General features: G+C 43.7%; 1 protein-coding gene across 1 annotated transcript in view; it reads left to right on the forward strand.

The window, feature by feature from the left end:
- The window catches only part of LOC140428898 (zinc finger protein 335-like), a 267,142-nt gene that overhangs the window by 140,731 nt on the left and 109,619 nt on the right, over positions 1 to 16,792 (forward strand). Inside the window, exons 29-34 of the mRNA XM_072515545.1 lie at positions 3,460 to 3,620; positions 6,171 to 6,400; positions 9,036 to 9,117; positions 10,208 to 10,302; positions 11,158 to 11,435; positions 14,951 to 15,074. Coding sequence (XP_072371646.1) covers positions 3,460 to 3,620; positions 6,171 to 6,400; positions 9,036 to 9,117; positions 10,208 to 10,302; positions 11,158 to 11,435; positions 14,951 to 15,074 — 970 coding nt within the window. The remainder of the gene's footprint in view (positions 1 to 3,459; positions 3,621 to 6,170; positions 6,401 to 9,035; positions 9,118 to 10,207; positions 10,303 to 11,157; positions 11,436 to 14,950; positions 15,075 to 16,792) is intronic.

Consider the following 16,792-nt stretch of genomic DNA (forward strand, 5'->3'; position numbering starts at 1 on the left):
AAGAGAAGGAATTGGTAGATGTTGAGTCTGGAGAAGGGGGTGTAGATAGCCTGGGTCACATTGTGATCCAAAAAGACGAGGTGTGGGGTGTCTTAAAAAATATTAAGGTAGATAAGTCCCCAGGGCCTGATGGGATCTACCCCAGAATACTGAAGGAGGCTGGAGAGGAAATTGCTGAGGCCTTGACAGAAATCTTTGGATCCTCGCTGTCTTCAGGGGATGTCCCGGAGGACTGGAGAATAGCCAATGTTGTTCCTCTGTTTAAGAAGGGTAGCAAGGATAATCCCGGGAACTACAGGCCGGTGAGCCTTACGTCAGTGGTAGGGAAATTACTGGAGAGAATTCTTAGAGACAGGATCTACTCCCATTTGGAAGCAAATGGACGTATTAGTGAGAGGCAGCACGGTTTTGTGAAGGGGAGGTCGTGTCTCACTAACTTGATAGAGTTTTTCGAGGAGGTCACTAAGATGATTGATGCAGGTAGGGCAGTAGATGTTGTCTATATGGACTTCAGTAAGGCCTTTGACAAGGTCCCTCATGGTAGACTAGTACAAAAGGTGAAGTCACACGGGATCAGGGGTGAACTGGCAAGGTGGATACAGAACTGGCTAGGCCATAGAAGGCAGAGGGTAGCAATGGAGGGATGCTTTTCTAATTGGAGGGCTGTGACCAGTGGTGTTCCACAGGGATCAGTGCTGGGACCTTTGCTCTTTGTAGTATATATAAATGATTTGGAGGAAAATGTAACTGGTCTGATTAGTAAGTTTGCAGACGACACAAAGGTTGGTGGAATTGCGGATAGCGATGAGGACTGTCAGAGGATACAGCAGGATTTAGATTGTCTGGAGACTTGGGCGGAGAGATGGCAGATGGAGTTTAATCCGGACAAATGTGAGGTAATGCATTTTGGAAGGTCTAATGCAGGTAGGGAATATACAGTGAATGGTAGAACCCTCAAGAGTATTGAAAGTCAAAGAGATCTAGGAGTACAGGTCCACAGGTCATTGAAAGGGGCAACACAGGTGGAGAAGGTAGTCAAGAAGGCATACGGCATGCTGGCCTTCATTGGCCGGGGCATTGAGTATAAGAATTGGCAAGTCATGTTGCAGCTGTATAGAACCTTAGTTAGGCCACACTTGGAGTATAGTGTTCAATTCTGGTCGCCACACTACCAGAAGGATGTGGAGGCTTTAGAGAGGGTGCAGAAGAGATTTACCAGAATGTTGCCTGGTATGGAGGGCATAAGCTATGAGGAGCGGTTGAATAAACTCGGTTTGTTCTCACTGGAACGAAGGAGGTTGAGGGGCGACCTGATAGAGGTATACAAAATTATGAGGGGCATAGACAGAGTGGATAGTCAGAGGCTTTTCCCCAGGGTAGAGGGGTCAATTACTAGGGGGCATAGGTTTAAGGTGAGAGGGGCAAGTTTAGAGTAGATGTACGAGGCAAGTTCTTTACGCAGAGGGTAGTGGATACCTGGAACTCGCTACCGGAGGAGGTAGTGGAAGCAGGGACGATAGGGACATTTAAGGGGCATCTTGACAAATATATGAATAGGATGGGAATAGAAGGATACGGACCCAGGAAGTGTAGAAGATTGTAGTTTAGTCGGGCAGTATGGTCGGCACGGGCTTGGAGGGCCGAAGGGCCTGTTCCTGTGCTGTACATTTCTTTGTTCTTTGTTCTTTGTTCTTTTGTTTCCTTGGAGCAGCGAAAGTTGAGAGGGGACCTGATAGAAGTGTATGAGATTATGAGGGACATAGATAAGGTGGCTAGCAAGACATTTTTACAATAGTAGAGGGGCCAATAACCAGGGGGCATATATTTAAGGTAAGAGATTGAAGGCTAATGGGGGAGTTGAAGAGAGACTTTGAGGGTGGTGGGAGTCTGGAACTCACTGTCTGAAAGGCTGGTTGTGTCAGAAACTCTCGTAACATTTAATAAATATTTTGTTATTCATTTACCCTGCCATAACCTCCAGGGTTATAGGCCAAGTACTGGGAAATGGAACTAATGTAGTCAGATCTTTGTTTACTGGTGTGGACGCAAATGGGCAGAATGGCCTCCTTCTGTGCTGTAAATGTCTATGAATCAGGGTCTGCAAAGAGTAGTGGCAAGGGCACTTGCCTTGTGGATCCACCTGTTCCTTCTTCCCTTTCACTGCCGGCTTTCCTGAGCCTGAGGGGACCAGCACAGAAACAGTAAAGACAGCAACTGGCGCCTGCATGAAAAGTTGGGGAAAATGTAGAGTAATGCTTTTTTAAAAAATAGAATCCCTATAGTGCAGAAGGAGGCCATTCGGCCTGTCGAGTCTACACTGGCTCTCTGAAAGAGCAACCCACCTAGGTCCACTCCCCCACCCTATCCCCATTGATTATGGCCAGTCCGCCTAGTTGTACATATTTGGACACTAAGGGGCAACTTAGCACGGCCAATTCAACTTATCTGCTCTTACATTGTCCCTCATTTCAACCACTAGTGGCATTATTTTCTACTTGCCACACTGATTCTCAATGATCACTGACTCACTTTGCCAATTTAGTGCTAAATCAGAGACCGTTTTACACTGTGTCTGTTTGCTGAAAAGTGAGCAAAGACTCCCCATGTTGATTCCTTCCAGATTGCAGAGTTGACCCTATTGCTTCTGAACATAATGTCTGAGACTTCTGTCTGAAGTTAATTTTCTGTAAAGCACCATGGGCTTAGAAACTTCAAGTTTAAATCATAGATATTTTCAGCACAGAAAGAGGCCATTCAGGCCATCATGTGCCTTGCCTACCTGAAAAGGGCTATCCAGCCTAATCCCACTTTCCAACTCTTGGTCCATAACCATGTAGATTTCAGCATTTTCGAGTGCACATTGAAGTACTTTTTTTTAAAAAATATATATAGTAAGAGTTTCTGTCTCTACCGCCCCTTCAGGCAGTGAGCTGTTGACTCCCACAACCTCTGGATGAAAAGAAAATACTCCTCAACTCCTATCTTATCCTTCTGTCAGTTGCTTTAATTCTATTGCCCTTGGTTGTTCAACTCTCTAAGGGAAATAGGGCCTTCCTATCCATTTCATCTTGGCTTCTGTAATTTTATCCACCTCCATTAAATATCCCCTTCGAAAACCACAACCTATCCACTATTTTCTCATAGTTAAAACTCTCCATTCCTGGCAGCATCTCCATAAATCTTCTCATGTGTTCTCACTGGTAAAATAATATCCTTCGTGTAATGTTGTGCTGACTGGAGTTGTTTGCAGTACTCTTGCTGGGGCCTATCTCGCGTTTTGCATATTTCTAGCATAACCAAAAGATCCCTCCGCCTGCCACTGGCGAGCCACCCTCTGTCGCTGCAAAACACATTCTGGAGGGGAGAAAAATCCGACCCTATATATTTTTCAGCCCAGTATGTGTACTCTGTTTAGACAATGATCAGTGTTGCTTATCTAACCTCTGTTTTGCTTTCTAGATTTAAATGTGAATTCTGTGACTACGTCTGTGAGAACAAGAAACTTCTGCTTAACCACCAGCTATCGCATACCACAGATAAACCATTTAAATGTGACTTCTGCAAATACTCCACCATTAAAGAAGACTTTCTGGTTTCTCATGTTGCCATTAAACACACAGGTAAGAGGAGAGATGAGGGGTGAGATTCTCCACTGCCCGATACCGATATCATAATCAGCGATCGGGCGGAGAATCCCTTCCGACGCCCAAATCGGTGGCAGCGCTGGTCTGATGCCAGTTTTCGAATCTCCGCCCCCTCCAAAATGGTATCATCGCATCGCATGGCGTTGGCGTGTCATTGGAACACCCTCCCAAGATGCTCCACCCCCAATGGGCTGAGTTCCCGACGACGTAGTTGATGTGTGGTCTGAGCGGTCGGGAACCCGGCATGGCGGCCGCAGACTGTGTCCATCGCCGCCACGGTCGGCCGGGAGCCGTGCTGCTGGCCAGGGGGGTGGGCTTCCGCGAGGGCTGGTGGGGGGTGGCTAGGGGGTGTCCTGTGGGGCCGTATTTGGCAGATCAGGTCCACGCATGGCCAACGCCATGTGGTACGGTGTGACCGCCGTAGGTCGTCACCATACACAGCCACCGGCCCGGCCATTCTCTGGCCTTTTTGCCGTGGGAGCCAGGAGTTTTACCCGGCATCGCTGCTAGCCCTTCACCGGTCCTAGAATCAGTGCGGGGTCGGCGTTAATTTTGACATCGTAAAACGCCACAGTTCCCACACCAGCCTCGGCACTTAGCCGCAGCAATGGAGAATCCAGCCCAGGATTTCTTTGCTGCTGCTTAGGTATTTGTCACCTTCATCAGGGAATTCAGCTGAAGGGAAAGGTGCTTAAAATGGAAGATACCTGTTGCAGGTCCTTAACACTACCTTTCCCACTGCCACCAGCAAAGTAGTTGGAAAACTTCTAGTTTAGCTAGCACATTTAAAAGGCTTCAATATAGATTTTAGTGGCAGGGAGGTGAAACTGTGCAGACTTTTGTAGTTGTTTGATGCTAGGAGTAGGGGTGAAGTTGATCCAACATAGTGAAATCAAGAACACTTGGCGAGAGTCAGTTTGCTGAATATGCCTGCTTTTTTTCTAGCCAGTGGGTCTCTTGGAGGTGAATTTTTAAGGGAGAAAATTGATGCCATCTCATTGAGGAAAGATGTTTTTCTTTAACATTTTCCTCTAATATATTAGGAGAAAATACTCAATTAAACAATATTCAATCTCACTGAACCCTTCCTTCCCAGGCTACTATTTCCCCTTAAAGAAAGCATATAATTTCATTTTTCAGGCAAAAACACGAAGCTTTTGAACCGGGATGTTTATGGGAAGCAAAGTATTTTCATTACTCTTTGTGTTATGCTAATATGCGCTCTTTAACATGGGAAAACAACTGACAGTGAAGTAAAAGACCATGTCATTCCTATTCCAATGTTACCATAGCTTGTATAAAATACACGCTTTCATTCAGCGATAGTACTGTGATCTGCTCGAATGTGTTGATCTTTCTCTGGTCCTCACACCCCCTCTGCACAATACTTCAAGTGTTTCCCATCTCATCATATGAGGAAACCTAAATTAGCGTGTGGGGAGAAGTGTCTTTGCATGGTTAATACTGTGGGCAAGAGAATGTGCACGTTGGGTAAGGCATGTTGCTAGTACGTTTCCTTGGACCACATAACCAGCAGTTGCTTGTGTTGTACTTGTCCAAATAATATCCTATTTTATGGGCACCTGAAATATTTTAATCTAGTAATACTGTCTCCACTGTTTACAGTATGTGCATGTAGTATGAATACAGTTTGTTTGCTAACTGCATTAGATGGTTTATCAGAGTTGACATTTTTATGTGCCCAAATTCTTAAATGCAACAAGTTGCTACTGTAATTTCAAAATTCACTTTCATATTTCATGGCAGGCTTAAGTGCCTTTAGTGCTTTCCATTTAGAGGATTAAATGTTCAGTTATTGCACCTTAGTGAGGTGTGAACTTGCTCATATTTTAAACAGACAATGCTGAATAGTGCACATGGAACCTGATGCCAGTTAGAGGTAATTTAAATGTGCATTGCAGTTGCACCTTAATGACTCACTGAACAGCTATTTCAGGGGAAAAATAAGAAAAGTTCTTGCACTTATGCTGTGAGAACCAATCCTGTGAGCACCGATAGCAATAATAGTCGTAAAACTGATTTGCTCTATTTGGCCAATTTAAAAGATTTAAACACAAGTATTTTAAATGGTGGTGACTATAGTGGGAACTGATTAAAAATCCGCTTCAGTTATTGAGCAACTATTTGAAAATTGCAAAGAGCAGTTTGATGTTACATATGGAGGCCAGGTGGAATGGAGAAGGTGATGTGAAGTTTTTCTGTTTCACATAACCCCACCCATCTGACTAATCTCTAAGATTATCAGTAAACAAAATTATGGATTCAAACCTCGGTTTTTGAAATGAAAAGACCATGTGATAATCCAATGTGCCATGTGGTTACTGCAATATGTGATTTAATGGGATTTGCAGTTTAATGTTCTAATAATAGAATTATGATCCTTTCTACAAGCAATGTTCCCTGTACAGTATTTTAACCACTAACCATTAAAATGGAATGGTTGGTTTAGTAGTGTGGATGATTTGTTTTTGTGAAGGGATTACACATATGAAGTGCATGTTCTAGGTGAGAAGCCATTCTCCTGTGACCTGTGCCATTTCAACACCAAACACAAGAAGAACCTGCGACTTCACGTTCAGTGCCGTCATCAGGAATATTATGATGACTGGGCAAAGATCCATCCCGAAGAGCCACCACGCAGGCGCCGGCCATTCTTCACTCTGCAGCAGATAGAAGAGTTGAAGCAACAGCATGAGCAGATGCAATCTACGCAGGAAAGCATACGAGACACCATTGTAAGTGCAACTCTGGACTTTGGTTTGGGATTGTTCCCAATAATCGCACGCAATGCATAACTTTCCAACTTGTGTTTATCTGTTCTTGTTCTACAGCTGAGCCTGTGTGAAGAGTGTCAGGTTTCTTTTCCCTTGCGGGTTCACTGTCTGCCTATGTTTTTTCCACTATAAAGGTGAACAGTATAAGTATGGAATTGGTTCCAATCGTCTTAATTCAAAATCTTAATTATGCAAATGTGGGGGGTTTTCCTGAAATACGAGAAATTTGGGTGCATCCACCCTGTCAATTTCTCTCCAAGTCCACTGTATGCTCCTACTAAATCAAATGTATTGCAGAATAAAGGTATAAGACATTATCTCCTCCTCTCCCCATCTCAAAATTATCTAAGAAGGTTTACGGCCTCCTTCCGCGAGGATCATTTGGTCTCGCCCATTTTGGCGGAGTTCCGGCTCCAACGTCTCACGGGACTTGGGTGAAGCCCGGGAGGCGCGGATACTGTCGGGTGGTCCGCTGGAGGCCATGTTGTTCTCTTGCTCGAGTGAGAGCACAACACAGCAAGAGAATCATGCCCAGTATTTGCTTCCTCATGTGCCCTCTCTCAGTCACTCCCACACGTTCGTTCACCAGTCTCAATGAGCTAGTTAAATTTAAAATTCCTGCTAACTTAATCTTTTGTTTGTGCCCCCACTTAGACTCTGGAGTAATGTTTTTAAAAAAAGTTGGGTTTGGTTTATATCCATTAGGATTTTGTTCTGCAACTTCTCCCTGAGGTGCCTATCTCCATCGTAAACAGCCTGGTTTCCTTTGTCTTGGAGTTTGGGTGTCTCATTTTTCAATGCACTTTTCTCTACAGCCAGAATAGTTACAGATTGTCAGAATTTTGCTCATTGCTCTGCACCAGTTGAATATTGCCCTCTGCACCTGGATTTATGGTTCATTGCTCAAGCTATGCACCAGTAAGATTTTGTTCACTGTCTTTACTGTTGACACTGCACTGAAGCTTTCAGTCAACCATCCACCAATATCCAATATTCCTCTTTGTTACTGCTTTACTTCTATTCTGAATGCCCATTCCCCCTTCTTGAGACATTGCTTCACATTCATTCACAGTAAATTCCATCTGACTTGCATCCCATTTTCTCTACATATTCCTTTTTTTTGCCCTTCAAGATGCCCTCCTCGCATTTTGCCCATTCTGAACATCAGAATTGTTGGGATTGTTGTTACTTCAATTTTTATATTATGTTGTTGCCATTATCTCATTCTGATGACCCACTCCTCTTAACGAACACACAAAATGTAGCTGCCAAATTGTGACTGGTTTTGTTATCCACTTCCTTGTAGTTAAGCGAAGTGTCATTTTGATTATTCTTAATATTTTAAGTTTGTCATTTGCTTTACAGTCCTCAATTCACATTTCATTTTCTATTTTACTTCCAACTAATTTTTATTCTCTTTAACCTAGTAATCTCTCCTCTGATCTACCTGTTAGGTATACATTTTAATGAAGTTACAATTAATTTCTTACCACATTAGTTTCTTTCCAAGGCAATTACGTTTCTTTCCCCTGAGATATGGTTACCTTACATTCTCAGTGGATTCTTGGAAATATTCCATTTATTTCTATATTCCTCCCTTTTTAAACAATGGGTTCCACCCCATGATTAAAATGTAATGATCAGAAAAGCTGCAACTATTTCAAAGCAGCAATTCAGCAGATGTTAGCCTATGAAAGTGAGCAAAAGAATGGGATTAAATTGCTGCAATAAATAGATTGGAAGCTAATTGTTTAGAATTTGTTACATTGTGCGCACATTACAGTATTTGTCTGAAAGGCAGCGTAACCCATCAAATGACTGAAAAAATGTAATGTGGCACATGAGCTTTAGTCTTGAGATTCAGTGTTATCTCTGGTCAACAGACTGCAAGGGTGAATAATATAATCCTGTTCATCTATTTACATTGTAATGGCAAACATTCTCTAGCAACCTCCTAGAAAGAAACCTTTCTAATTCAAATTGCCCCTTAGAGGATTGACCTTGCAAGCCTGTGCCTACATTTCCAAAGCCAGCAATTTCAGAAACAGTACTGACTGTGATCTATTTTAGTATTGCTGTGATATCAACAAGTTCAAACTCATCCATTACTCTTGGTCCTCGTCTTTTTAAGCTAGTTTATTATGTAAATGTTCCCTTTCCACTCTTTGCCACCCTTCATCTCTTTCTTCCATCCCCAGCTCTCATTTGCAGTAAAGTTGGACATATGCAGTGCTGTTTCCAACTCACTGCACAGGTTCACTGGACATTTGTGTCAGTTGCTGTTTGTGGTATCTTGCTGTGTACTAAATTCACTTCTGTGTTTATCCACAAACCGTGACTATACTTTGAAAATAAATCTATTGATTATGAAGCACTTGGGGACTTTGAGGACATGATATTATACATATCAAGTTCTTTCTACTCTTGCTATATAGTTCACTTTTTAAATCTATTTCTAAGCCTGTGGTTTAATGTGGAAATTATTTTTTTTAATAGACCAAAGCATTTACCAACCAGATTCGGTGACATTCCCTTGTTGGAGATATTTTTTTTTGACTGAACTCCGTCTCAAATTCTGTACATTTTATATTGTTAGATACCTCTGACCTACCAGACCATCCCGACATCAATGGTCAACCAGGATTCTTTGGGAACTGCTACTATCATATATGAGCAAGGTATGTGACTTTGGTAGGATTCTCTCTAGTACTTTTTTCAAAGCGTAAAAACAAATCCCTTTGGTCTACTGATTCTGTGGTCCTTGTCCTTAAAATGTGCAAGAATGTGTATTTATATAATATTTTTATAGAAAAATATGCCAGGCATCATCATTGCAGCACAACCTGACAAGAATTGACACCAAGCTGAAGTGAAGTGTCAGAAAAAAGAGAGACCGGTTTTAAGGGTTGAATTCCAGAGTTCAGGCTCTGACGATTACCAATGGTGGAATAAAGGAAGCAAGGGTGGGCTGGGTTGGGTACTCACGGTGTAGGGAAGGTTTGTGTGGAATGGGTGGGTACATGAGACCAGAGTTGAAGGGATTCGGAGTTTCTGGAAGATTATTGGGCCTGGAGCAGGTTCTAGAGGTGCAAACGGGTGTGGTCAAGGTTGGGTTTGAATGTGAGAATGAGGATTTTAAACTCTCATAACTGAATCTGAAACCATGATGCATCAATGAGACCAGAATAACCAATGGGTTTTGGTGTGTATTAAGGAAAAAAGATTATCTGCGTTTTGGATGAGCAGGAAGGGTGTAAATGGGAGGCTAGTCAGGAGAGCATTTTCTTTTTAAAAACAAAATTGCGCATGTCGCCAGTTATTAGATGGATAAGTTCAGCTGTTAATCCTAGCATCCACCAAATTAAATCCCCCCTGCCCTCCGATCAGCCCTCCACCGACTGTGGCGGCCCCGGACTGAGTCCGCAGCTGCCACGCGAGGTTCCCAACGGCAGGACCAGATTAGATACACGCCGTCGGCAATTCAGCCGGTCGGGGACGGAGAATAGCGGAACCGGCGGCGGTCCTGATTTCGTGCAGGTAATCGGATTCTCCGCCCCGTCACTGAACGCGATTTCGGCGTTGGGGTGCAGAGAATCCAGCTCCCTGATCTTTCTGAATCCAAGCACAAATCCAGTGTCCTATTGAGACACGTGGATTTCTGCCTGTAATTCATTATCAGATAAATTTCTAGTCTCGGTCCTTCCATTGGGAGAAATATAGTAACCGTATACAGAATGATGAATAAGCATGTGATCTTCTACCTGTCAGGTACAAGTGCAGCCTCAGAAATCACAGCACAAAGTGCCCTGGACCTCCTGCTGAATATGAGTACGCCAAGGGAGCTGGTCACAAATTCATTACAGGTGCAGAACTTTGAAATAACCTTCACGCTTCATGTTTGGAAAGTGTGCGTTCACCCAATTTGATTATCAAGAAACCATGCAGTCATTCACACCAAATAATAAAACGGGAAAGAAACATCATTTTGACTTTTATTTGCCGATTTCTCAAAATAATAGCAGTGTCTGTGCCTCCATGCAGAGTTGCGCACACAATAGGCCATGGGCTAATTGCAAACTGAGCCTTGGCTTGCATTTTCCCCAATGTTTATTCTCTTGCTTTTCATGGGCCTGAAGACTCACAATAAGCTGTCTGTAGAATTGTTGCCTCGTTGATGGAAAAATAGTAATATCGAAATTAATGGAGCACTGATTTAAATTCTGTATTTCCCACTGTGCAGTTAAAAAAGTCACCGTATAACTTAACCCTGCTCTGGTGTGTTGTCCGGCAGCCATTTAACGTTCTGAGAGTTAATATGCTTGAGATTGGTGTTCCGCCCCCATGTGGAGAATTCCTGCCTCCAAGAGGTGTAGTTCCATTTGATTGGCTGTCGACCCCCTGCTAGCCTGCTCTCACTCTGTAGTCTTACCTACATGTGCATGTTGATGGGTTTGTAAAAATCACCACTGCTATTATTAGCATCAAGGCAGAAGGGCAATGATCACAGTGTGCCATAGTGCAAACCCACGCACTAAATCTTTTAGCGATGAATGATAACGACCCAGTCAGTCTTTTGTTATTCATCCTTCCACATTGCTGATTGTGTCTGGTTACTTTGTGCTTCATATATTTTCTCTTTGAGGCAACAAAGAAATATAACAGCTTGGGCATAGGTTATAGCAGATTTGGTTGTCACTCGTCTGATTTGCCCCACTCAGGTAGCTGTACTGAAATCGGACAGTACAGTCCAAGATCCGTCTTCCCAGGAATCTCAAAATCACGAGGAGGAGCAGCTCACCGTATCGCCGCAACACAAAATTGTCACGCTTCACGTGGGTGAACATGGTGAGACTGTGGTTCAGGAAATGTACGAAACCACAACCATAGAGAGCTCTGGAATCCCACAAGTCACCATAAATCCTTACACAAATGGGACAGAATATAATATTGTTACACCAGGAAGTGAGGAGATGCAACATGCCACCACAGTTTACAGGTAACATGAAATCCAATTTCTTGCAGGAATGCCAGTCTTGTGTAGCTGGAGTTCTCATTCACCGGATTAGTTTCATTGCTGAGTAAATATCCCCTGGAAGCTTTAACAAAAACACATTTATTTGTACTAAATAAAAGCTGCAAACTTTGTTTCATTTGAAACATATGATGCAATAAAACCTTTTCTAATGAAATTTATTCAGGAGTGCTGCCCAGAGTCCTTCAGCTCACTTCATGTCACCCGAAAGATCTGTTTGCACTTACCTCTGCTCCTGTTTGTGATCAACATAACAAACAAGGGCTGGGGTGGGGGGGGGGGGGGACGGGACACAAAGAGATAACAGCTGAAATTCCCTTTACAGTAATTACACATCATATGGTCATGAAATGATTACAGCATAGGAGGCCATTTGACCTGTTGTGTCTGTGCCAGCTTTCTGCAAGCACAATTCACCTAGCCTCATTCCTTTATCTTTTTCCCAGAACCCTGCAATTCTTCTCTCACAGTCATTATTCAATTCCGTTATGTATGCTCCTACTAAATCAAATGTATTGCAGAATAAAGGTATAAGACATTATCTCCTCCCCTCCCCATCTCAAAATTATCTAAGAAGGTGTGTTGGTATCTGCTTCCAACACACTCCTGGGCGGTGCATTCCAGATGAATGCACACTCTGAAAGAACGTTTTTCTTCTTGTTGCCTAAGGGGCTTTTGCGATTCACAAATTCAAATGTCCCAACCCTTCTGTTAACTGTTTCTCCCCGTCTGGTCTGCCCAGACCTTTCATGATGTTGAACATTTCTATCAAATCTCCCCTCAAAAGTTCTCCAAGGAAGCCAGCCCTAGCTCCTCTAATCATAGAATTTACAGTGCAGAAGTAGGCCATTCGGCCCATCGAGTCTGCACTGGCTCTTGGAAAGAGCAGCCTACCCAAGGTCAACACCTCCACCCTATCCCCATAACCCAGTAACCCCACCCAACACTAAGGGCAATTTTGGGCACTAAGGGCAATTTATCATGGCCAATCCACCTAACCTGCACATCTTTGGACTGTGGGAGGAAACCGGAGCACCCGGAGGAAACCCACACACACACGTGGAGAACGTGCAGACTCCTCACAGACAGTGACCCAAGCCGGAATCGAACCTGGGACCCTGGAGCTGTGAAGCAATTGTGCTAGCCACAATGCCACCGTGCTGCCCTAATCTAATCACTTAACAGAAGTCTCCCATTCCTAGAAGCATTTTTTTTTCTGCATCCTCCCTAATGTCTTCATGTCCTGCCTCCTCCAGTGTGTTGTCCAGAATTGGACACACTACTCCAGTTGAGGTTGAACCGGCATTTTATAAAGGTTCACCATATCTTCCTTTCTTTTGTATTCTGTGTCTCTTCAGAAAACACAGGCTCCTGTATGCATTTTTAACCATGTTCTCAACCTGCCCTGGCACCTTTAATATGATTTGTGCACATCCCCCCCCCCCCCCCCCCCCCCCCCACCTTAGAATTGCATCTTTAATTTTATATTGCCTCTCTTAACAAAATCTATCATTTCACACTTCATTGTGGTAAGTTTAATCTGCTACATGTCAGCCCATTCCATCAGCCTCTTGCTGACCTCCTGCAGTCTATCGCAATCCTTCTCACAGTTCCCAATACTTCACAGTTTTGTGTCATCTGTAAATTTTGAAATTGGTCCGGGTACATGCATTTCTAGGTGATTAATGTAGATCAAGGGAAGCAGTCGTCTGAATACTGATTCCTGGGGATCCGCACCAAATACTTTCCCTCCAATCTGAAAAACTACTGTTCACTATGACTCTCAGCCAGCTTCGCATCCATGTTGCCAATGTTCCTTTCATTCCATGGACTTCAACTTTTCTAACCATGTCCATGTACAGCACATTATCTACATTGCCCTCATCAACCCTATGTTACCTCATAAAAAACTGAACCACATTAATTCAATATGGTCCAATACAATGGACTGGATTCTCCGGTTGCCGACGCCAAAATCGCGCTCGGCGATTGGCCGGAGAATCACAGTTCCCGACCAAATCTGGGCGGTGCCGCTTTCACGGTGCACCACCCCCTCCAAAGCAGCGTACTCGGAGAATGCGCTACGTGAAGTATTGACGGCCTCAGGACATTGCCTGAGGCCCTCCTCTCGATGCTCTGCCCCCGACCGGCCAAGTTCCCGACAGCATCGGTCTCTCATGGTCCCATCCATCGGGAACTCGGCGTGGTGGCTGCGGACTCAGTCCAGCGCTGCCACAGTTGGGGAGGGCCGATCCGCGGGCAGGGAGACTTTATCAGGGGCTGGGGGCACTGTGGGGGCGTGATCCGGGGTGCACGAGCTGACCAAAGGGAGGGCAGTATTTCACGGGCCTGCGAGTGGCCGCCGCCATGCAGCATGGCATGCGCAGCCACAAACCCGGCAATTCTCCAGGCCGTATCGGCAGCTAGAGCTGGGTGTTCTATGCTGGCAGCATGTTAGCCCCCAGCCAAATGGAGGATCGTGGTCGTTTTACACCATCGTTTCAGGCGTAAAACACCACCGTTCTCACGCCGGCATGGGGACATAGCCTCAAAATCGGAGAATGCAGCCCAATGTCTTTCCTTTTAAAGAGGGCTCCCAGCTCAACCGTTCCATTTAGAATTAAATCTTCACAAACTTCTCGGCATGCTTTGTTTAGTTTTGTTTCTCTCTAACTTTACGGTATGTATATTTTGTGAATATTTGTTGATTACAATTGATGCTGAGGATTTCATAGAATTTAAAGTGCAGAAGGAGGCCATTCGGCCCATCGAGTCTGCACTGGCCCTTTGAACAAGCACCCCATTTAAGCCCATGCTTCCAACCTAACCCAGTAACTCCACCCAACCTTTTTGGACACTTAACGGCAATTTAGTATGGCCAATCCACCTAACCTGCACATCTTTGGACTGTGGGAGGAAACCGGAGCACCCAGAGGAAACCCATGCAGACACGGGGAGAACGTGCAGACTCCACATAGACAGAGACCCAGGCCGGTATCGAACCCGGGACCCTGGAACTGTGAAGCAACTGTGCTACCGTGCTGCCCAATTTCATTGAGAAACAATATCATTTATTAATGCAACTACATTTCAGCTGGTAAAATTGAATAATTGAGCTTCCAAATCTGAGTATGAACTGGGAAACATGACTTGAACACCACAAGTGTGCAACTTTTTCTTGTCACTTGCACTATATGAGCGGAATGTCTCCTGGGAGACCTGTAATGAAATTTTCCTTTTCACTTAAAGAAAGGTATAAACTAAATAAATTGTTGTTGAATCTGCAAAACCTCACCTTTCATGTTTCAATGCTCTTTCACTCCTGTAAAGGGTACAACTTCCAACATTGGGGGAGTGTAATATATAAGCTCTCAAACATACCACTGAATATAATACTGGCAAGATTCTGTAGTGCATCTCCTGCAACATCAATGTAAATCAATTTAATTGCTTAAGTTTGCTTTGTCTTCCCTTCTTAGTGGCTCAGATGGCAATGGGGATGTGGCTCACACAGTGGTCGTCAGTGGTGATGAGTTAAAACAGCACCATGGTCACTTCATCATGACGACAAACGTGCAGGGGAACCAGTTTCAGCAGATTGAGGTATGTGACCCGTTATGGGTCAGAGTTTAGAGAACACCAAAGTATATCATGGAGTTCACCTGATCCACAACTTTTAATAGATTTTGGTTATGGGGAGCGCAAGGGCCCATTTTGCAGGTGTGATGCAACAGAGATCTAAAGTATTTTTTAAAAACAAAACAATGTTTATTCTATGAATCCATCCAGTTAACATTTTATAAACCCACAGTAAACATCTTACCAACTACCAACACTGATAACCCCCCCAAAAGATACAGTATTCTATAGGTAACTCTTAGTAACTTTCCTAACAAAGTCCATAAGCCAAAACACTTTTTAACAAAGACAGTAGGTTTGAATTCTCTACAGAGAATAGTTATCTCTTTTAAATTATCAAGTGATCTAAACACCTTGTTTAACATACAGAGAGAGACCAGTATACATCGGCTTGGTTTGAATGCAGCTCTCCAACTGAAAACAAAACTAAAACACAGAGCCAAAAAGAGCTTCCAGCTCAAAAACGAAAGTAAAAAGCAGAATCACATTCCAGCTCCACCCACAAAATGACATCACTGCAGCCACTTGATAAAACACATTTTTCTTAAAGGGACTCTCACATGACACCCAACCCACGCTGCCTCTCCTCCATTGGTTTTCTCTACACTGTCTTAGTCACAGTGTGAGTCATCACAGTATAGTCGTGTATTGATTATGTTATGGGACTGCCAATCTAGTGAATGTGAGTTTGAATCTCCCATGTCAGTTTTGAGAATCTGAATTTAGTTTTGTCATAAAATCTGGAAATAAAAGCTGATATCTGTTTTTTAATTACCTCTAGGTTATCAAATTTCACTAAGAGTCCAACAGGTTCATTGGACCTTCCAGGGGAAGAAATGTGTAATCTTTCTCTGTATGGCCACCAACATGCTTGACCCTTAAAAGCCCTTTGAAGTGTTGCAGTAAGCTATTCAGTTGATCAAACCCCTATAGAGAATATCACATGGATTGCAGTGGTTCTAGAAAAATTCCCGCCATCACTTTTTCAGCAATGGCCACATCCCAAGAATGACGTTTTAAAAAGCCCACAAATAACATGTTCCACTCCATTATCTACCCTTGCATTCAGTTTTAATGTCATTCTTCTGGAGAAGGCACTGGATAACGCAGGAACATTAGTCAGAGTTCTCCAGCTGAGAAGTATAGAACATAGAACAATACAGCGCAGTACAGGCCCTTCGGCCCACGATGTTGCACCGAAACAAAAGCCATCTAACCTACACTATGCCATTATCATCCATATGTTTATCCAATAAACTTTTAAATGCCCTCAATGTTGGCGAGTTCACTACTGTAGCAGGTAGGGCATTCCACGGCCTCACTACTCTTTGCGTAAAGAACCTACCTCTGACCTCTGTCCTATATCTATTACCCCTCAGTTTAAAGCTATGTCCCCTCGTGCCAGCCATATCCATCCGCGGGAGAAGGCTCTCACTGTCCACCCTATCCAACCCCCATGATCATTTTGTATGCCTCTATTAAGTCTCCTCTTAACCTTCTTCTCTCCAACGAAAACAACCTCAAGTCCATCAGCCTTTCCTCATAAGATTTTCCCTCCATACCAGGCAACATCCTGGTAAATCTCCTCTGCACCCGCTCCAAAGCCTCCTCCGTCCTTCCTATAATGCGGTGACCAGAACTGTACGCAATACTCCAAATGCGGCCGTACCAGAGTTCTGTAC

This window comes from Scyliorhinus torazame, chromosome 8 (assembly GCF_047496885.1).
Source record: "Scyliorhinus torazame isolate Kashiwa2021f chromosome 8, sScyTor2.1, whole genome shotgun sequence".
NCBI lineage: Eukaryota > Metazoa > Chordata > Chondrichthyes > Carcharhiniformes > Scyliorhinidae > Scyliorhinus > Scyliorhinus torazame.